Below are 23,447 nucleotides of genomic sequence, written 5' to 3'. Positions count from 1 at the left end.
TGTATATTTTCTACTTTTGTATCTACATTAGTGGTATACAGGTTGTATTCTTGTTTAAGGTTTTCTGATGTTTTGTCTATTTTCTGATCTAATCTTTCAACTTCAGTATCTACTCTGTTGTAGATGACAGCAATGCTGTCGGTGTTAGCTTGTATGTTTTCATTTAAACTTTCAACTTTAACTTGAAATTCTTTTCTGAAGTGTATCAACTGTTCTCTAGTGTTCTTACTGTGGGTAGTTTTAATTTCCTCACACTTCTCATTGAGATGAGTACTTAATAGATCAAAATCCAAACTTAACTTATCCAGTCTATCTGTGTTTTCTTTAAGTTTCAAACTTACTTGTTCACTTGATTGTTTAAAATCCAAACGTACTTGTTCACTTGATTGTTTAAAATCCAAACTTACTTGTTCCCTGGATTGTTTAAGTTGCGAGCTTATTTGAGTTGCAAACCCTGCTAGCCACTCTGTTAGTTTAATTGTTCACCATCCCCTGGTTCAATTTTTACATTTCCTACGATCTCATCACTCTCAGGTAGAGACATGTTAACTATTAATTATTTTAAATGACAACAACAAATTACCTTGCTTTATGTAGCTATGCTATGATGTCGTGGTCGGTGTTCCTGTTGGCTTTCTTCACTTCTATTTGGTTTTATCGAAGCTGAAGTCTTGATTGATGAATTCCATTGACATAATCCAGACGTTAATCTTCCGAGCGGTGTGATGATAGTTTTTCGTAGTCGCACTAACACACTTTATTTATTTATTTATTTATTTATTTTTGACATATTTTCACTGTTGACACACTGCACAAATAAACTTTTTTGGAATGCTAAGCACTTACGAAATTTATCGCTGCACTATTATCATCGATGCACTTAAAGATCCCGGACGAGCCCCCACTTTTGTAATGGTCGCCTAGTCTTAGATATTGCTAACTGCTATAATCGCACTATTTCACTCCCATTTACGGAGCTTGTTAGCACTTGATGTTAGGTTGACGCGATTAAATGCATTGTGTTGTGGTAATCGCTGCTACTTGCTGGATCGCTGCTGTGTCTCGATGCTGATGCTGGCTCTAAATCTGGTTGTCTAGGGTTAAAAACATGAGGTCCCGTGTTTCCTATATGCTTTTGATGATAAAGAACGAGCGAAGCCAACAAATATGTAAACTTCAAATATTTATTACTCTGGTGGCCATCTTAATTCCACTGTCCACCAAAGACCATGACACAACACAAAGTAGTACTTTCTTTACACGTTCTTTGTATTGTTTATCCACCTCAAACAATAACACACAAACACATTTCACCAAAGTGACATTCCGCCTGCCTCCCGACCCTCCTTGCTGCTTGTATTTATAACATTGTCAAAGAACTACTAAAAAGAGATATAGTTTATAAGTCACATGTACATCTGTTATCATAATTTGTGCAGAAAAGTTATTAATTTGCATCGAGTGACATAATTTAACATGTTATTAAAATGACAGACAGATTTGTTGACTTGACAGAATAATTCTCTGTTACAAAAAGGCCGTTTTTTAGAAGTTTGTCAATTGACTTCTCTAATTTGCATAAATAAGTAAATAACATGAATTATTAAGAATTACATTGGTTTTCGTCTAAAATAGAATTGATTTCGTGAATACTGAGTGAAAACGCTCCTAGTGAACAAATAGGTTTCACTGGGCGATTTTTATTTAAGGAGATCCAAAATACCTAAGTTGGCCACTATTTTTCGTACTTCATATTAATTATTTAAGATGAACTTAGTGCTTTTACATGATGACATTTGCTGTATCAGTGATCAAGTGATATAAACTTTTGTGTGGGTCAGTTATTCAGTATAATTTAATGGGTTGACTGTTTATGGAGACATGTTATGCAATCATTGTTAACATACACAATAACTTTTCTATAATCATAAATACTCGTTAAACTGGTTGAATTTGGAGGGTATCGCATACTTCGGTAAAGTAAAGCCTTTAATATGTTCCATTACAATCTTCACATTTTCTAAAAGTTCTGGGACTTTCTTATTAATTTAGTAGAAGTATATTCTGGAATATTCCATTTTATGTAAATGTAAGTGCACCCTGCCTTAGGAGGGAGTTTGTTAAAATGTGTGTGAATTCCGAAGGGACCAAACTGCTGAGGTCATTGGTCCTTAGACTTACACACTACTTAAACTAACAACTAACAACACACACAACCATGCCCTAGGGAGGACTCGAACCTCTGGTGGGAGGGGCCGCGCAAGCAGTGACATGATGCCTCAAACCACGTGGCCACTCTGCACGGTAGGGAGTCTGTTCAACTGGCTTCATCTACAAGCTTGCACTGCATACAGTAGTAAATTTTACACTTTCTTGTTTGATGTTTGACTACATTGTACCACCATTGTAACTCTGGTCTGCATTGAGTAGTTACTTTCGTTAATGATAAATACATTTTCTCCACAAGTAATTAGTTGTCACATTCATGTCTATAAAAAACATTTTTACATATAATGCAAATCTTTCATTTGCTGTTGTTGTTGATAATCATGATGATGTGGTCTTCCATTCACAGACTGGTGTGATGCAGCTCTCCATGCTAGTCTATCCCGCGCAAGTCCGTTCTCCAAATAACTAGTGCACCCTACATTCATTTGAACCTGCTTATTATATTCATCCATTGGTCTCCCTCAACAATTTTGACCCTCCACATTTCCCTCCAGTACCAAACTGACTACTTCCTAATGACTCAGAATGTGTCCTATCAACTGATCCCTACTTCAGTGAAGTTGTGCGATGATTTCTTTTATCCATAGTTCGATTCAGTACCTCCTCATTAATTACACAATTTACTGATCTAATCATCAGCATTTTAAAAACTTTAATTCTCTTTGTCTGAAATGCTTGTTGTCCATGTTTTGTATCCATACAAGGCAACACTCACGAAAAACACTTAAATTTAATTCAATGATAAAAAAATCCCTCTTTTTCAGAAATGCTTTCCTTTTTTAGCAAGTCCGCATTTTATATTGTCTCTACCTCTGTCATCATGTTATTTTGCTGCTCAAATAGCAAAACTTATCTATTTTTTGTTTTACTTTTGCTCATGTTCACTTTATAACCTCTTTTAAACATACCATCCATTCCAAGTCCTTTGCTGCCTCTTCATCAGCAAACTTCAAAGTTTTTTCTCTCTTCTACCTGATCTTTCATTCCTTTTCCTTATTTGTTCTTTACTGTTTGATCGATTTACAGATTAAATACGAGGGTCACTCCAAAAGAAATGCACACTATTTTTGTAAAAATACAGTTTTCATTCTGCATGTATGAAAGTTTTACAGTGTGTAGATACATTTTCCCACTTGTTTTCAAACTTAGTTCAACCTTTTCCCGTGAGTGGCGCCATCACAGCATGTCTTCAAGATGGCTGCTACACTTGACGTTCGTCAGAAGCAACATGCTGTCATAGAATTCCTGTGCTGTGAAAACGAGACAGTAGGAAATATCAACAAGAGGTTGAAAAAGGTGTATGAAGATGCTGCTGTCGATCACAGTACAGTTAGTTGGTGGGCAAGCAGGTTACATGATGAAAGCAGGCACGGCAATATTGAGGATTGTCTTTGCAGCAGCAGGCCTCGTACTGCACACACTCCAGACAATGTGCAGAGTGTTAACGAATTGGTGACTGCTGACAGACGCATCACAGTGAATGAATTGTCTTGCCACATTGGGATAGGGGAAGAAAGTGTTTGCAGAATACTGAAAGTGATGGCGTTCAAAAAGGTTTGTGACAGGTGGGTTCCCAAGATGTTGACAGTGGCTTACAAAGAAACAACAAAAATGGTATGCAGCGAAATTTTGGAACAGTACGAGAATGGTGGAGATGAATTTCTTGGAAGAATTCTGACAGGTGGTGAAACATGGCTCCATCATTTTGCACCAGAGACAAAGAGGCAATCAATGGAATGGCATCGTGCAAATTCACCCAAGAAAAAAAAAAAAAATTGAAAACCACACCTTCTGCTGGAAAAGTTATGGCTACGGTGTTTTTCAATTCCGAAGGACTCTTGCTTGTGGACGTCAAGAGTCGCCAAGTGGAACCACCATAAATTTGGAGGCATATGTGATGACACTGAAGAAACTTCAAGCTCGACTGAGTCGTGTTCGACCACATCGGCAAAAGCAGGATGTTTTGCTGTTGCATGACAATGCACAGCCACATGTCAGTCAAAAAACCATGGAAGCGATCACAAAACTCAGATGGACAACACTGAAACACCCGCCTTACAGTCCTGACCTGGCTCCATGTGACTATCATCTCTTTGGGAAACTGAAAGACTCTCTTCATGGAACAAGATTTGAAGATGATGACTCCCTTGTGCACTTTGCCAAACAGTGGCTCCAACAGGTTGGTCCAGAATTTTACCGTGCGGGTATACAGGCACTGGTTCCAAGATAGCATAAGGCAGTTGAGAAATGAAAATATTGTTCCTAAAGGATGTATCTAAACACTGTAAAACTTTCAAACATGTAGAATAAAAGATGGATTTAAAAAAAAAAAATAGTGTGCATTTCTTTTGGAGTGACTCTCTTAGCATTGGCGGTAGGCTACAATCATATCTCCTACATTTTCAACTACCGTTTGCCTTTCACAGCTGCATATAACCTTTAATTCCTTTTATTTTATAACTCCTACCAACAGACTTTCAAAGACTGGACTCCAGTCAACATTGTCAAAGGCTTTTTCGAAGTCTACAAATGATGAACACGTGTTTGCCTTTCTTCAATCTTTCTTCTAAGAAAAGTCATAGGGCTAGTATTGCTTGAAGTATTCCTACATTTCCCCCAAACTGATCTTCCCCTGTGTCAGCCTCTACCAGTTTCTCCATACTTCTGTAAATAATCCATGTAAATGTTTTGCAAACCATGACTTATTAAATTGATGATTCAGTACTATTCACACCTGTTAGAATCTGCTTTCTTTGGAACTGGAATTATCACATTCTTCTTGAAGTCTGAGAGTACTTCACCTGTCTCACACCTCTTGCACATCAGGTGGTATAGTTTTGTGATGTCTGACTTTCCCAGGGATATCAATCATTCTAAGAGGATGTTGTCTACTTCCGGTACTTTGTTTCAACTGCTACCTGCCAGTGCTCTTTCAAATTCTTCTCGCAGCATCTTATCTTCCACCATCTACGTCCTCTTCTATGTCTAGAATATTGTTGCTGCTGCTGACAATGGGTTTGAGGAGACTGAACATCTAAGATCATCAGTCTCCTATTCACTCTCTATGACAGAATCCGTGTACCCTATATGACTGCATCTAGTATTATCTACGTGCAAGAGTGAGAAAGTTTTCCGTATTTTTTCACAGCATGTAACTGAAGCAGAATGTGGGTGCCAGACCACATCTGGACTGGCTGTAACTTCGGCCCTCATCGTTGGCCCAGGTGATTTTGAACCAGCACCAAAAGCAAGTTCTTTAAGATGCGTGCTTATCTAGAGGGTGTCTCAAATGTCCGTCTTCACTTTTATTTCCCTAGTAAAGACCCTCCATATATTCCTCCCACCTTTCAGCTCTCCTTTCTTAGCTTAGTACTGGCTTATCTGAATTCTCAATGTTAACGCAGTTGCTCCTCTTTTCCCCAAATCTCTCTTTGGTCATTCAATAGGTGGTATCTGTATTTCCCATAGTTGCACATACTTTGACAGCCTTGCATTTGTTCTGTATCCATTGCTGTTTAGCCATTTTTTAAATTTTTTGTCAATCTAATTCTTGAAACGTCTGTATTCCCTTGTGCCTGCTTCATTTGCTGCATTTTTTGATTTTCCCCTTTTCATCAATTAAATTCAATGTATCTCGTGCATTATCCAAGGATTTCTACTAGGTCTTGGCTCTTTACTTATTCCGTCCTCTGCTGCTCTCACCATTTCATCTCTCAAAGCTACCCATTCCTCATCTATTATTCTTTCCCCCATTTCCGTCACTCATTGCCTAATGCTCCCTCTGGTTCTGTAAATTTGTCCAGGTACCATCTCCTTAAAGTCCTACCTTTTTGCATTTTCTGCAATTGTAATCTGCCGTTTATAACCAATAAATTATGGTCAGGAGTTCATATCTGCCTCTGAAAATGTCTTAAAGTTTAAAATCTAGTTATAAATTTCTGCCTTACCATTATATAATTGATCTGAAATCTTCCGGTGTCTCCAGGTCTTTTCCATGTATACAATCTTCTTACATGATTTGATTTGTAAACTGTTAGCAATGATTAAATTATGCTTTGCAAAAAATTCTAGCAGAGTAGGGGAAGGGAAGGGAGGGGATGGGGGTTCCGTTTCCCTTCCTTTCGTCTAGTCCATATTCTCCCACTCCTTTTCCTTATCTTCCTTTTCCCACTATCAAATTCTAGTAACCCATCACAATTATATCTACCTTTCCCTTAACTATATAAATAATTTACTTTATCTCATCACAAATTCTTTACATTTCTTCATTATCTGTGGAGCTAGTGGGCATATAAACTTTCGCTACTGTGGTGGGTGTCAGCTTCTTTTCCACCTTGATTACATTAATGATTCCACTATGCTGTTCATATTAGCTTACCTGGATTCATATTTTCTTACTCATTATTAGACCTACTCCTGCATTATCTCTATTTGATATTGTATTTACAACCCTGCACAGTCCTGACTGCCAACCTGTATCTTTCATATATGTGATTCTTGAGTTTCTCCCAGCGTATTTGATAATCAAAGTATTCACGGATGTACTGCCAGTCTACAGTGTCCAACGGGCACAATATTTCAGTGATCATACATGTCGCCATCATCAGGTGAACTGACACACTGAGCTCCTGTGAACGTGCCAGCAAGAGTAAATCGAGCAAACGTATAGTTGTGACGACCACAGCGGACAGAGCCATCACTCCGACGTCATCTCAGGCGCCGTCGCAATCTGTTCCACCGCGCGACCATGGCGCGGGGTGCGGACAGCGGGGGGAGCGCGCCGTGGTCGGAGGGTTTTAAATCGGCCGCCGCCGCGACCGAACCCAGTTCCCTCTGAGCAGTCATAGCGTACGGATCTTCATGCCGGCACGTTCACAGGAGCTCAGTCCGTCAGTTCACCTGATGATGGCGACATGTATGATCGCCGAAATATTGTGCCCGTTGGACACTGTAGACCAGCAGTACACCCGTGGATATTTTGATTTCATACATGTATTTATTTATTTTTTTTTTGTGTGGGGGTGGGGGGGGCGGGGGGGGGGGGGGGGGTTAGCCCTTCCACAGCCATCTTATGAGGTATGGTTTTACTATACACGAAAGCAGAAGGAAACAGCTTGTCTATTTTTGTGAAATAATTGTGATGAACATACACCAGGATGTACTAGTTACCACAAAGAATTAGGTACAGTTTACAATTCCACACAGACATACAGATCCCAGGAATTATGACCAAATGAAATATGTCAGTTTCAGTTATACGCGTCTATCTGACCTAATACTTTATTTTCAACTGAAGTCAGCTTTGATCTTTTAGCGTCATCTTTGTCCAGCACATGTAGGTTTAAAAACGGAACATATCATCTTCAGATAAACAACTGAATTTGGTATATGATCTGATGCACATCTGAGATAATATGTATGTAATATATAATTACTTGTTAGTAATGGGTAGTTTTATATATCTTACTATAAAATATCAATGTTAATTATACATCACACCTCTCAAAATTCATTTCAGCTTCCACTTGTGTAATTTTACACACACACACACACACACACACACACACACATACACACACACATATTAAAGAAACATTTGCCCAGAATTATAACAAATGTCTCTGATTAATTGTGATGCAAAAAGAAATTGACTTCTTTCTTTGAAGTGTCAAATGCTGTTTCATAATAATAAACCCCAAATCAACAGAACACCACACAAAATTTCCATAACACTTACCACTCCTTTCACATCGGGATAGTTCATTGCTGCCCATGTTGTTGCATATCCTCCAATACTCCAGCCAAAAAGTACTATATTTTCTGGCATGAACCCGAGCTTGTGAAGTGCAAACTGCATTACAATGTCAACTGCATGAAGTTCTTGAGGTGGATATGGTGCTCCCTGTGAGAAAAATAAAAACGTCATTTGTGTCCATCTTATGCAGTAAAATATCTAATTCTGGTGACATTATTATTGGAGTCATCATTTCAGGTGAAAACTTAAAATTAATAATGTCCTAATGTTTCCTTGCTCACGCCAACAAAAAGTAATGTATTCTGTGGTAAGAAATCCACAAAAAAGAACAGCTCGTGTGAGGCTCATGTCACTTTCTGGCAACCTTTAGAGCTTACATTCAAATGGCAACTATGACATCCAGCATTTATTTGGTTCATTAAAATCTTGTGGCATTTATGTAATAAACAACAGAAGCTTCTGAATACACACAATGGAATGAAAAAATGATTATTCAAAGATAAGTTTGTCAAATACTTTGTGATAATCATCAAAAATGTGTATAAACTGTTTATAAAATTCAGTTGAGGAGATGACGGAAAAGAGTTGGAGAATAAGATTAAGACAAACAGCTGTAAGGGCATGTCTTGTGTCCTGTATCATTGACAATGCTCTAAAACCCACTTACTGTATTCCACACACACACTGTAGATGAGGGCAATGACCCAAAAATTCAGCACTGCTAGAATACTTTCAGTCAGTACTGTAGTACTGCCTAAGACACTGTCCATCTTATGAAGAAAACTGGTGCCCTGAAATAACTATAGGCAAGTCTGAAGCAAAACTCAGAGACAAAGTAGACAGCCTTTTTTTAATGTTACAAGCTGCATACAGAATGTTCTTTTCATCCAGAAGTGGAGTGTGCGCTGATACAAAACTTCCTGGCAGATTAAAATTGTATTCTGGAGTCAGACTCGAATTCAGGACCTTTACTTTTTGCGGGCAAGTGCTCTAGCAACTGCTCTACCCCAGCATGACACACAACTTGTCCTCATAGCTTTACTTCTACCAGAATCTCATCTCTTATTTTCCAAACTTCACAAAAGCCCTGCTGCAAAACTTGCTAGACTAGCACTCCTGAAAGAAAGGATACTGCAGAGACCTAGCTTATCAACAGCCTGTACTTTCAGTGCACATTGCACATGGAGTGGCAAGTCAGAGAGATGGGAGAAGGAGATAAAAGCCCATTACCAGCTCCTAGACTGTCAGTTCATCAGCACACATGATAATGGCAATGTGGTTGCTTGCTGAAATACTGTGTCCATTGGACAATGACATTCAGTTGCTCCTCACTTACTATTTCATTGATGATATTTTTATTTAAAAATATATGGTTCAATATATGTTAATCAACATCTTAATTTGATGTAAGATATAGAATTCAAATAAAAGAATGAAAATAAAAATATACAATGGGCCTAGTGAAAGTCAAAGCAGAGATCTCGCAATTACAAGTCTAAAACCATTGGCTTTGTTTAATTATTGCTCAAAATTGTTCATATACAATGGGCCTAGTGAAAGTTGAAGCAGAAACCTCCTAGAACCATTGGCTTTGTTTAATTATTACTCCAATCTGTTCAGACCTACAAATCTTCAAATTTATTTTTTTTCTTTTTTTTTCATGATTTTGAGAAATGCTTTAGAAAACTGAGGTCTGGGCACTGACCTTCAAGTTCTGTAAGTATGAAGAAAATCTGAGGGAGTCAGTCTGTAAGGTCCCCTTGTAAGATATACAAGTCAGTTACAACATTATAACAACCTCTCTATTGTGAGAATGAATGAATGACTTTAGGGGAGGTTGAAATGAACTCAACATCATCACAGTTATCAGTCTCTCCCTTTGCTCCTTTAATTATCAAGGCCTAAAGGTTTTCAGGAGGAGGACAGGAGGAAATGTCAATTTTATCTTTGCAGCATCTGAGACAGAGACAGAGAGAGAGAGAGAGAGAGAGAGAGAGAGAGAGAGAGAGAGAGACACAGACAGACAGACAGGTAAAAAGCAGAGGGAAGAAAAGGTAAGGAAATGCACTAAACCAAAGAGATGTGCCAACTTCCACATCCGACGAGCAGTCTCCCGGTCACTATATAACACAGGCTTAATGCTAAGGAAACAGAAGGTTAAAAAGATAAAACAATATTGAAAGAAAAACTAAAGGTGAACTGTAATAAAATGCAGTGGGATAGGGGACATGTGCCAGTCAGAGCAGCTGGTAAGTCACCCAGATCCAGTCCTGTGGTGCAACACCCTGTTGCACCCTTCTGGCAGTCTCTAATTTACTGTTGAATCCTGGCTGAATGTTCACATAACAGAACAATGAGAAGGAGCTTTTTATAGACTGAATGGACGGCATATGATGGAACACAAAGGGTGTATTTTGGCTTCCAGGAAACTAAAGATTTCAATTAGCATATCTCATCTGAAAAGAATCTGGAAAGCTGGTATCTTCATGGCACTTAGGCAAATGCTGAATTATGGTGGCCTGGCAGCTGAAAACAAATTACAGAAATGGTGCGACTCATGGCATTTTAACATACTACCATTATTAGTTTATATCAAAGTCTGACATACTTTTTCAAAATTGACAGTCAATGTAATATATTGGCAATGTGATTTTTATCTAATGCAAAAGTATCAGCACACTATATGCAAATGAAAAAGGGGGTTTAAATATTTTGGAGCACAGCACTCAATGCATATTAGGCCTACTGTAAAAGGAGCTCTGCAGTGCTGGACAACTTTCAAGTGTATCCTTAACGAACCAATGAGACTGTCAACTACAGATGCAATGGGCATGGGTATGGTGAGATTTGTAAGAGAAATAATACTTCTTGTTACTTCACATTAATAGGCATGGCAGGAAACAAGAGCTATCAGGAGAATGAATTCACAAAATGAGTTATCGGCAGAGAGGCCTGATTTTTGCAAAGTACAAAATTGTGAAATTTTTATGAACTTTTACAAATTTTACTCAAAATGAGAAACTATTTACCTTTAAGCAAAATCGCAAAATAATCGACGAAATTGTTTCTTCTGAAGCGATTCGAGCTGTGGCAATGAAATCCAAATATCAATGACAATTGATTCTAGACCACTTCAACATATATATTGATACCTTTTGTCTTATCAAGTATTGCTAACTTTATTTTCTGCACAAGGAAGTAAGACTTTCAACAATATCTGATGCATTCTTTGACCTGGTAGTGTATTGCGTGTTTGAAATTGTTGCTGATCGCCAGTGCATTCAGTCTTATATTTTGTGATTTGTTTTTGCACTGCAGTTTATCAATATAGCAGAAGGAGAATTTTCATCAGGAGGATTTTATGTGTTTGACAAAACTATAAAGATACTTATGTGCAAACACAGTGATACGCGAGCTGAGTGGCAGAGAAAGGACATGTGCAAAAGACATTAACAACAATTCTTCCCACAAGAGGAAAAAGGAGAAGGCACTAAAAACAACAGGTGTCAAAAGGCAATTTAATTCCACAGATGTCAGTGCAGTGGCAAAACGAGCAAAAACCCATAAAGAATAATTCATTTTATCAACAATTCAAGCTTTAATCAAGCTAATATTCCACCAGTAAAAGTTCGTACCTGGAGCAGAGAGAGGATGAACAAATATGTGCCAAGTTTATGTAAATTTACATTTTTTTGAGGGGAAGAAATATGAATAGCTTATACTGATGTCAATATAATAGAAAGAAACATTCCACATGGGAAAAATATATTTAAAAAAAAGGATGCTGTGACTTACCAAACGGGAAAGTGCTGGTAGAGACGACACAATAAAACACACACGCACACACACACACACACACACACACACACACACACACACACACACACACACACAAATATCAAGCTTTCGCAACGCACGGTTGCTTCGTCAGGAAAGAGGGAAGGAGAGGGAAAGACGTAAGAATCGGGAGCGGAAAGACTTACCTTAGGGGGAAAAAGGGACAGGTATACACTCGCGCGCGCACACACACACACACACACACACACACACACACACACACACACACACACACACACACATATCCATCCGCACATATACAGACACAAGCAGACATATGGTTTCCTGTAATGAAACGTAGTTTGGAGGGAAGATAATTGTTCAATGCTTGCCTAGAAACCACTGTCTCATCCTAAAAACTATTCTTACTGTTATAACCTTTCATCACCAATAATTGTGTGGATATTCAAACACACTCACATACATAAACAATAGCTGGTTACATGATAACAACTCAGTATCTCTTATTCGACTGCCGTGCCGTGACATGCGGCCGGCGCCGTTGGTAGCTAGGTGGCACTCCCGCGCGCGCTCAGCCGAGTTGCGGAGCGCCTCTATCGCCGTTTGCACATTACGGAGACATCCATGGCCTCTTGTGAGGCCCCGAGAAGATCCCGCGGAGAGACACGAGAGTATGGTTGAAAATGTCCAGGACGGAAGCTCGTGCGTGGAACGTGCCTCCTGGACGAGATGATGGGTGAAAACTCCGGAGCAGCATCCATAGGTGTCGTGGACCTGGGGGTGTGCTCCAGTGAGATGGGTCCCGGAGAAGGCGGCGTCGCGACTGGGGCCGGTTCCGGCGTACTCGGAAGCGGAAGCAATGTCGGCTGCATCAACACGTACGGTAGATCGGCAGCAGTGACAGGACTGGCTTCTCGGGCTGGTGGAGGCGAAGGAAGGGGCGGTGGCACCGGCGTGGCCACCACTCGTGGGCACATCTGGTCGTAATGGCGAACAACCATGCCATCATCCGTACGTATTTCACAAAGCCGGAGGCCGCGAAGAGCCTTGACCACCCCTGGAATCCATTTAGGGCGAGATCCATACACTCGTGCCCACACGTCGGCGCCCACCAAGTATTTTGCCGCACTAGGGGACACAGCACAAGGCCTGACGGGGTGAAGCAGGTGCAGTAGAGTGTGCGGTTGGCGGCCATGCAAGAGTTCAGCAGGGCTGTGATCACCCAGAGGCGTGAAGTGATAAGAACTCAGAAATTGCAGCAGAGCGTCATCTGTGGAAAAATCACTAAAGAATTTTTTCATCTGGCTTTTGAAAATGCGGACAAGGCGCTCGACCTCCCCATTCGATGGAAGGGCGGTGCTGTAACATGATGAATCCCTTGTCCAGTACAAAAATCACGGAAGGCCTGCGAAGAGAACTGAGGGCCACTGTCCGTGACGATTGTGGATGGAAGACCTTCTAGCACAAAGATTTTGGACAAAGCCAGCGTTGTCGCCGCAGTGGTGGGTGACAGACATCTAACAACAAACGGAAACTTCGAGAAGGAGTCAATCAACAGTAGCCAATAAGTACCGAGGAAGGGGCCGGCAAAATCAGCGTGCACCCGTTCCCATGGCTGCGCCGGATCAGGCCACGGAGAGGGCATTGTACGAGGTGCAGCCAGTTATTGAGCACACTGACCACACGCAGCAACCATGTGGGCGATGTCCGAATCAATACCGTGCCAAGAAACATGCCTGCGGGCCAGGGACGTAGTCCGAGAAATACCCCAATGGCCTTCATGCAACAGTTTGAGAACATCTTTGCGAAGAGAGGCCGGCACCACGACCCATGGAGATGCGCCATCCGTGGCCAGAAGAACAACACAATCACGAACAGACAGACGAAGGCGCAAGGCATGGTAGTTGCGAAGGGGATTCGATGTCCTGCCCTTGGTCCTGTCCGCCCAACCCCGTTGAAAAAAACCGATCACCTGATGCAGGACCAGGTCCCGTGCAGTAGCCGACGCGACCTGCGAACCTGTAAGTGGAAAACCCTCGACCGTACGACATTCTTCCTCATCAATGTGGAAACAGAGTAGTTCCATCACGAACGAAAACCGGGTCGTGGCCCATCGGCAATCGTGACAATGCGTCAGCGTTGGCGTGCTAGGCCATGGGGCGATAGTGAATCTCATAGTGAAAATGAGACAAGTATAAGGCCCAACGTTGCAGGCGGTGATCTGCCTTATCCAGAAGCGACGCCGATGGGCTGAACAGAGAGACCAGCGGCTTGTGGTCGGTGATGAGATGAAACTTAGAACCATACAAAAAAAAGCTGAACTTTTTTAGAGCATAAATGATAGCGAGCGCTTCCTTTTCGATTTGAGAGTAACGCTGTTGCGCATCGTTGAGGGTCTTGGAAGCATAAGTAATGGGTCGTTCCGACCCATCCTCATACCGATGGGCAAGAACAGCCCCTAGGCCATACTGTGACGCGTCAGTCGCCAGAACCAAGTGCTGACCCGGACGGAATGTGGCAAGACAAGGCGCCGACTACAAATGAGCCTTCAGGCGGACTAAAGCCGGCTCACACTCGTCGGACCAACAGAAAGGGATGTTTTTGCGTAACAGCTGATGCAGAGGATGAGCTACCGCCCCTGCGGATGGAATGAATTTGTGATAATAAGCAATCTTGCCTAGAAACGCCTGAAGTTCTTTGACCGTAGACAGCCCCCAGCGAGCTTGGTAAATAACTCCGCAGGACGGGGAAGAGGATAAGTGTCAATGAGGCTCTGAGCGTTGACAGTGGCTTTAAAATCACCACACAATCGCAGACTCCCATTTGGTTTAGAAACCACCACGATTGGCGATGCCTATTCGCTGGAGGTAACAGGAAGGAGAATCCCTGAAGCTGTTAACCTGTCTATCTCAGCATTGACAGGTGCACGCAACGCCTCCAGAATAGGGAGTGCCCGGAAAAACTTAGGGCGAGCTGTAGGTTTAAGAGTAATGTGGGCTTCAAAATCCTTGGCACGACCCAGACCAGCAGAGAACACGGACGAAAATTCAGAACACAATCCATCCAGCTGTCGATACGGAATATCCTCAGATATGAGGTGCACATCATCATCAATGGAGAACCCGAACAACTGGAAAGCATCATAACCGAACAGGTTTTCAGTGCCCGCATGATCCACCACATAAAATGTGAGGAGCCTAACAACAGACTTGTAGGCAGTGGAAGCATCAAACTGGCCAATGATAGGAATTTTCTGTTTATTATAAGTTCTCAGAGTTCGCATAACTGGAGACAAGGGAGGGGAGTCCAACTCCAAATATGTGTCAGAATTAATGAGAGTTACTGCAGAGCCAGTGTCCACTTGCATGCGAATGTCTTTATCCAGAACATGAACAGTAACAAACAACTTATTTGTTTGAGAAAGCACACAGTTAACATCCATGTCCGATGCCTCGTCCTCGTCGACAGGAACTTTAGGGAACTGACACACAGAAGCAATGTGGCCTTTTTTCCTACATGAATTACACGTGGCCTAACGTTTTGGACATGCGGCCCTGTCATGCTGTACGAAACAACGTGGACAAGAAGGAAGTGCGGAACGAACCTGCTTCTGTGGTTGCTGTTTTCACTGCGAGTGTTGCCGCACAACGCGACATTGTTTACGCGAGTGAACCGCCGCCACATCTTCGTTCTCCTGTGAAACAGGCAAATTGTCCGTGTCGAAAGTTGACTGTACAGCGCCTACATCACACCACGCGTCTATTTGTGCACCAGCAGCGGGAGACACTTCAAAGGATTGAGCGATGCTTAGAACTTCCGACAACGACGGGTTTGGCAGTTGTAGGGCACATTGCCGAACTTCTTTATCAGGAGCAAGCCGTAGAATAGCATCCCTAACCATTGAGTCAGCATATGACTCTTGATGAGTGTCCATGACAAACTGACATTCCCTACTCAGACCGTGTAGTTCCGCCGCCCAAGCCCGGTAAGATTGATGGGGCTGTTTACGACACCGGTAGAACGCCACTTGGGCGGCAACGACGTGGGTGTTTTTTCGGTAATAGTTTGACAATAAGTCACACATTTCTTGGAAGGACAGAGAGGCAGGTTCCCGCAGAGGGGCTAACTGAGATAGCAGCTGATAGATCCGTGGGGAAATCCAAGATAGAAATAACGACTTACACATAGGAGCGTCGACAATGCCGAACGCCAAGAAGTGTTGCCACAAACGCTTCTCATAATCCTCCCAGGCTTCAGCAGCCTCGTCGTAAGGAGGGAATGGAGGCGGAGAAGAGGAAGACAGACGATGAGTAAGCGACGTCGACAATGCCTGATTAGCAGCCATCAGCTGTGTTTGTTGTGCCTGAATAGCAGCCGTCAGCTGTGTTTGTTGTTCAATGAGCGCTTGCATAAGCTGTTCCATGTCAGCCCCTTCACGAACACACAAATCCACAACACAGTGAAAATATCCCATTCTCGTCGCCAAAAAGTGTTATAACCTTTAATCACCAATACTTGCGTGGATATTCAAACACACTCACTTAGAAACAATAGCTGGTTACATGATAACTCAGTATCTCTTATTCGACTGCCGTGCCGTGACATGCGGCCGGCGCCATTCGTAGCTAGGTGGCGCTCCCGCGCTCAGCCGAGTTGCGGAGAGCCTCTATCGCCGTTTGCGCGTACTGTCGTGGTGGCACTGTTAAATGTGATGGCACTGTCACAACACTTACTTTTATAGCAAGAATGAGATCGAGACCTTGTGAATCAGCAAAATTCGGACTTGTCAGTGCTGCCAACTGTCACGTGGCAAGAACTTTAAAATGTAGAATTAGAGCAACACACTCAATCTAACCAAACTGTCAGTTGTCAGGATTTTATAACGTATACAGCATGAAGTTTTGGGATGACGTATGAAAGCTGGCAACCCCTTTTTACGTGTGTGTGTGTGTGTGTGTGTGTGTGTGTGAGTTGGGCACAGCAACGCACAATTGCTGCGCAGTTGCTATGTTGCCAATAAGAAGCCCCACAACCGAATACCTTTTTTTTTTTCATATTATCACTTACTACATTTACATGGGAATTAGAATTGAATTGAGGCAATGAGAACCATAAGGACCTACAGCACACCATTCTCAATTGCAAGTTTGTAGCATTTATTCAAGCTTCTGACATCTGTTGATCTTATGGTGAGTCAAGTTTATCTGTGTTGTAGGCCCACATTGTGTATATGAACATTCGCAAAAACCTGATTTACTGGTTTCTCTGACATTCACTTACATGTGTGCTTGACAATGGTGTGCTTTAGGCCCTTATGGTTCTCAGCACCTCAACTAAATATGCTTTCTGTACTCTCAAAGAGGAGGAGGAGGAGGAGGAGGAGGAGGAGGAGGAAGAGGAGGAGCAAAGATTAAAAGAAGCTGTTGAAGATGAGAGTGTTTCCATTCTTTGTGATGAAATGATGGACACAATAGTGTGTGTTCATGGTTCTGATAAAAGTACTGTGGTGATGATGCAGTTCAGATGCTGTTTGCAGGGGGAGTGACAGTTACTGCAAATGCAAACGAATGTTCGCAAGCAATAATGATTGTAATTCAGAAACTTGAAATTCAGTGCTGACATGTAGTTTCCATAACTTCCGATTCAGCCCATTATGTGGGCAAGTGTATAAATGCAATTAGAGCTCTAGTTTCAGAAAGGTTAGTACACAGGGAGTGCTGGGGTGCAGAACTTGGTGATTTGAACCATTGTGTCATTGAAGACAAAACACACCTTCCTTAATACCAAAACAGAAAGTATGTGCACATTCAATTCTTAAATCAGAAATATGAAGATCAACCCACAAAAGCTAAACTTTTCCCTTTTCCTGTTACCACAAGCTGGAACTCAGGGTTTGAAAGTATTGAGTAGCTTGGAGAATATCTCAATGATATAGTAGAATTCGTTGAAACTATTTAAGAGTGTGTGTTGCTGGAAACTTTTTTAAAGCTTTGACCTCTAATGAAGTAAAAAAAGGAATCAGTGCCTACCTATTTTCTTGCTAAGCATTGCTCGAAATGTTGCAATTTGCTGCTGACATCAGAGTGCTCCTAGGTACCGTTAATTCATGTTCTACAATCTATGCTTAGTGGCCTTTCAAAGAGCTTTCAACTACAAGAGGATGCATGTCCCCCAACCCAACCCAAGACAACCTCATGAACTGCCGAAGCAAATGCAAGTACATTTAACATTGCTGTTCCAGTCTGTAGGTAGAGGAAGCCTAGTAAACTGAACCACTTAACAGAGTGTGACACAGGAACGATGGTCATTTCTTCCATCAGTGAACGATTTGATCCAAGAAACGTAATGAAAGGTAATTTAGATAGTGCAGAAAACTCTCAGCTAATGAAGCAAATTCCCATTCAACAAGAACTTTCAATATCTGTGTATCTTTAGCCATATACAGTTTTTAGTGTTTTATTTGCCAGTTCTTGCAGAGGAGGTAAAGAAATAGATGTGATTTCTATTCTTCTTTCCCTGAAATCAGACTACGTATTTTGTGGAAGCTGCAGCGAAGGATTTGTGGATCCCAGTCAGTAATGTTGATAGTGAGAGGTCATTTTCAACATACTTTAATACAATGTTTGACATGAGAACAGTTCTGACTCCCAGTAATATGAGTCATGGTATCCATGTCTTTGTCAGACTGATTTGTATATTATGTACATAGGCTATACCCCACATATTAATGTGTCAGAATAAATGTTTTCTAAACATTTACGCTTTGATGTATACATTTTTGTCAGACTTATAATTTTCATGCTTTTTGAATTTATGTAAAAATAAAAGAAGTTTCACTGCAAAAATGGTAGAGATGCCAAAAAATAACATAACTGATAGAAATATCTGGTTATTGAGTAGTAGCAGTTACTGTGATAACTGCTCATCTAATACTACAAGTTATGTCAATAACTGACACCTCGCACCATATGTTTACCGAAGATCGTACTACGCTTCTGCGTCAACTCATCTGAGCTCTGGCTACGGTGCTGAGGGACAGACCATGTGGGAGGTGTTCTGTATGCCATGGAAATCTGTTGATAGAATGGTGTACTATTTTGTGCACTGTCCCTACTTTCAACACAAGCCATCAAATAAAGTTAACGTTAGAGTGATGGCTGATAGAAGCAAGTGTAAATACATTGCACAAGTACACTCATTCCCTTGAGTCACTGCTCTGTGTGTCAATTTAGTTTGGGCGGGTGGTACAAATAGTTACAAGGAATTTGGGCAACTATGGAGATAACTGTCAGGTGTGCCACAGGGGAGTGTTATGGGACCATTGCTTTTCACAATATATATAAATGACCTAGTAGATAGTGTCGGAAGTTCCATGCGGCTTTTCGCGGATGATGCTGTAGTATACAGAGAAGTTGCAGCATTAGAAAATTGTAGCGAAATGCAGGAAGATCTGCAGCGGATAGGCACTTGGTGCAGGGAGTGGCAACTGACCCTTAACATAGACAAATGTAATGTATTGCGAATACATAGAAAGAAGGATCCTTTATTGTATGATTATATGATAGCGGAACAAACACTGGTAGCAGTTACTTCTGTAAAATATCTGGGAGTATGCGTGCGGAACGATTTGAAGTGGAATGATCATATACAATTAATTGTTGGTAAGGCGGGTGCCAGGTTGAGATTCATTGGGAGAGTCCTTAGAAAATGTAGTCCATCAACAAAGGAAGTGGCTTACAAAACACTCGTTCGCCCTATACTTGAGTATTGCTCGTCAGATTGGGTTGACGGAGGAGATAGAGAAGATCCAAAGAAGAGCGGCGCGTTTCGTCACAGGGTTATTTGGTACCCGTGATAGCATTACGGAGATGTTTAGCAAACTCAAGTGGCAGACTCTGCAAGAGAGGCGCTCTGCATCGCAGTGTAGCTTGCTCGCCAGGTTTCGAGAGGGTGCGTTTCTGGATGAGGTATCGAATATATTGCTTCCCCTACTTATACCTCCCGAGGAGATCACGAATGTAAAATTAGAGAGATTTGAGCGCGCACGGAGGCTTTCAGACAGTCGTTCTCCCTGCGAACCATACGCGACTGGAACCGAAAAGGGAGGTAATGACAGTGGCACGTAAAGTGCCCTCCGCCACACACCGTTGGGTGGCTTGCGGTGTATAAATGTAGATGTAGATGTAGATTTACGTACTGGTACGGAAATAACCACTTGCCATCAGGGGTTCCCGAGAGTTGACAAATAACGGAATTCTATTCTCAACATTTCTTATAGTTCCAGAACAGGTGTCACTCTCTTTCCGACTTCTGATTGCATTGGAGGGTATTGACTTTCATTTTATGTTCTTGTTTTTCTCTGTGTTGTTGTCACTAGAATAATAGTACTAGCAATAGTACATGTAAAGCTATGAGATATTGTAAAGAGTATGCAGCATGTTAATATTTTTAGGAGTTTTACACTTACTGAAATATCTGAGTATTGTAGGTGATCTAAAAATGGAAAATAGTTGAGTAGCTTCTGTAAGTGTGTGTGTGTGTGTGTGTGTGTGTGTGTGTGTGTGTGTGTGTCAGCGCTTTTGTTTGGTAAGTCTCATCATCTCTCTTTTTAGTTATATTTTTCCCACGTGGAATGTTTCCCTCATATATATATATATATATATATATATATAATACAGGGAAACATTCCACGTGGGAAAAATATACCTAAAAACAAAGATGATGTGACTTACCAAATGAAAGTGCTGGCAGGTCGACAGACACACAAACGTACACAAACATACACACAAAATTCAAGCTTTCGCAACAAACTGTTGCCTCATCGAAATGTCTGCTTGTGTCTGTGTATATGCGGATGGATATGTGTGTGTGTGTGTGTGTGCGAGTGTATACCCGTCCTTTTTTCCCCCTAAGGTAAGTCTTTCCGCTCCCGGGACTGGAATGACTCCTTACCCTCTCCCTTAAAACCCACATCCTTTCGTCTTTCCCTCTCCTTCCCTCTTTCCTGATGAGGCAACCGTTGGTTGCGAAAGCTAGAATTTTGTGTGTATGTTTGTGTGTCTATCGACCTGCCAGCGCTTTTGTTTGGTAAGTCTCATCATCTTTCTTTTTAAATATATTTTTCCCACATGGAATGTTTCCCTCTATTATATATATATATATATATATATATATATATATATGGTTATAATAGAAGGAAACATTCCACAAAGGAAAAATATACTTAAAAACAAAGATGATGTGACTTACCAAATGAAAGTGCTGGCAGGTCGACAGACACACAAACGAACACAAACATACACACAAAATTCAAGCTTTCGCAACAAACTGTTGCCTCATCAGGAAAGAGGGAAGGAGAGGGAAAGACGAAAGGATGTGGGTTTTAAGGGAGAGGGTAAGGAGTCATTCCAGTCCCGGGAGCGGAAAGACTTACCTTAGGGGGAAAAAAGGACGGGTATACACTCGCACACACACACATATCCATCCACACATATACAGACACAAGCAGACAGAAGTGCAGAGGCAAAGATGTTGTTGAATGACAGGTGAGGTATGAGTGGCGGCAACTTGAAATTAGCGGAGATTGAGGCCTGGTGGATAACGGGAAGAGAGGATATATTAAAGAGCAAGTTCCCATCTCCGGAGTTCGGATAGGTTGGTGTTAGTAGGAAGTATCCAGATAACCCGGACGGTGTAACACTGCGCCAAGATGTGCTGGTCGTGCACCAAGGCATGTTTAGCCACAGGGTGATCCTCATTACCAACAAACACTGTCTGCCTGTGTCCATTCATGCGAATGGACAGTTTGTTGCTGGTCATTCCCACATAGAATGCATCACAGTGTAGGCAGGTCAGTTGGTAGATCACGTGGGTGCTTTCACACGTGGCTCTGCCTTTGATTGTGTACACCTTCCGGGTTACAGGACTGGAGTAGGTGGTGGTGGGAGGGTGCATGGGACACGTTTTACACCGGGGGCGGTTACAAGGGTAGGAGCCAGAGGGTAGGGAAGGTGGTTTGGGGATTTCATAGGGATGAACTAAGAGGTTACGAAGGTTAGGTGGACGGCGGAAAGACACTCTTGGTGGAGTGGGGAGGATTTCATGAAGGATGGATCTCATTTCAGGGCAGGATTTGAGGAAGTCGTATCCCTGCTGGAGAGTCACATTCAGAATCTGATCCAGTCCCGGAAAGTATCCTGTCACAAGTGGGGCACTTTTGTGGTTCTTCTGTGGGAGGTTCTGGGTTTGAGAGGATGAGGAAGTGGCTCTGGTTATTTGCTTCTGTACCAGGTCGGGAGGGTAGTTGCGGGATGCAAAAGCTGTTGTCAGGTTGTTGGTGTAATGCCTCAGGGATTCCGGACTGCAGCAGATTCTTTTGCCACGAAGACCTAGGCTGTAGGGAAGGGACCGTTTGATGTGGAATGGGTGGCAGCTGTCGTAATGGAGGTACTGTTGCTTGTTGGTGGGTTTGATGTGGACGGACGTGTGAAGCTGGCCATTGGACAGGTGAAGGTCAACATCAAGGAAAGTGGCATGGGATTTGGAGTAGGACCAGGTGAATCTGGTGAAACCAAAGGAGTTGAGGTTGGAGAGGAAATTCTGGAGTTCTTCTTCACTGTGAGTCCAGATCATGAAGATGTCATCAATAAATCTGTACCAAACTTTGGGTTGGCAGGCCTGGGTAACCAAGAAGGCTTCCTCTAAGCGACCCATGAATAGGTTGGCGTACGAGGGGGCCATCCTGGTACCCATGGCTGTTCCCTTTAATTGTTGGTATGTCTGGTTTTCAAAAGTGAAGAAGTTGTGGGTCAGGATGAAGCTGGCTAAGGTAATGAGGAAAGAGGTTTTAGGTAGGGTGGCAGGTGATCGGCGTGAAAGGAAGTGCTCCATCGCAGCGAGGCCCTGGACGTGCGGGATATTTGTGTATAAGGAAGCGGCATCAATGGTTACAAGGATGGTTTCTGGGGGTAACGGATTGGGTAAGGATTCCAGGCGTTCGAGAAAGTGGTTAGTGTCTTTGATGAAGGATGGGAGACTGCATGTAATGGGTTGAAGGTGTTGATCCACGTAGGCAGAGATACGTTCTGTGGGGGCTTGGTAACCAGCTACAATGGGGCGGCCGGGATGATTGGGTTTGTGAATTTTAGGAAGAAGGTAGAGGGTAGGGGTGCGGGGTGTCGGTGGGGTCAGGAGGTTGATGGAGTCAGGTGAAAGGTTTTGTAGGAGGCCTAAGGTTCTGAGGATTCCTTGAAGCTCTGCCTGGACATCAGGAATGGGATTACCTTGGCAAACTTTGTATGTGGTGTTGTCTGAAAGCTGACGCAGTCCCTCAGCCACATACTCCCGACGATCAAGTACCACGGTCGTGGAACCCTTGTCCGCCGGAAGAATGACGATGGACCGGTCAGCCTTCAAATATAGAGGGAAACATTCCACGTGGGAAAAATATAACTAAAAAGAAAGATGATGAGACTTACCAAACAAAAGCGCTGGTAGGTCGATAGAACCACAAACAAACACAAACATACACACAAAATTCAAGCTTTCGCAACCAACGGTTGCCTCATCAGGAAAGAGGGAAGGAGAGGGAAAGACGAAAGGATTTGGGTTTTAGGGAGAGGGTAAGGAGTCATTCCAATCCCGGGAGCGGAAAGACTTACCTTAG

The 23,447-nt window shown here is 42.2% G+C and overlaps 1 protein-coding gene across 1 annotated transcript in view; it reads right to left on the bottom strand.

Moving 5' to 3' along the window:
- Nucleotides 1-23,447, bottom strand: part of LOC126187947 (phosphatidylserine lipase ABHD16A) — a 181,388-nt gene that overhangs the window by 88,695 nt on the left and 69,246 nt on the right. The window contains exon 8 of the mRNA XM_049929322.1: nt 7,967-8,131. Coding sequence (XP_049785279.1) covers nt 7,967-8,131 — 165 coding nt within the window. The remainder of the gene's footprint in view (nt 1-7,966; nt 8,132-23,447) is intronic.

This window comes from Schistocerca cancellata, chromosome 5 (genome assembly GCF_023864275.1).
Source record: "Schistocerca cancellata isolate TAMUIC-IGC-003103 chromosome 5, iqSchCanc2.1, whole genome shotgun sequence".
NCBI classification, from domain to species: Eukaryota; Metazoa; Arthropoda; class Insecta; order Orthoptera; family Acrididae; genus Schistocerca; species Schistocerca cancellata.
The sequence above is the reverse complement of the archived record's forward strand: the minus strand, read 5'-3'. Positions and strand labels throughout refer to the sequence as shown.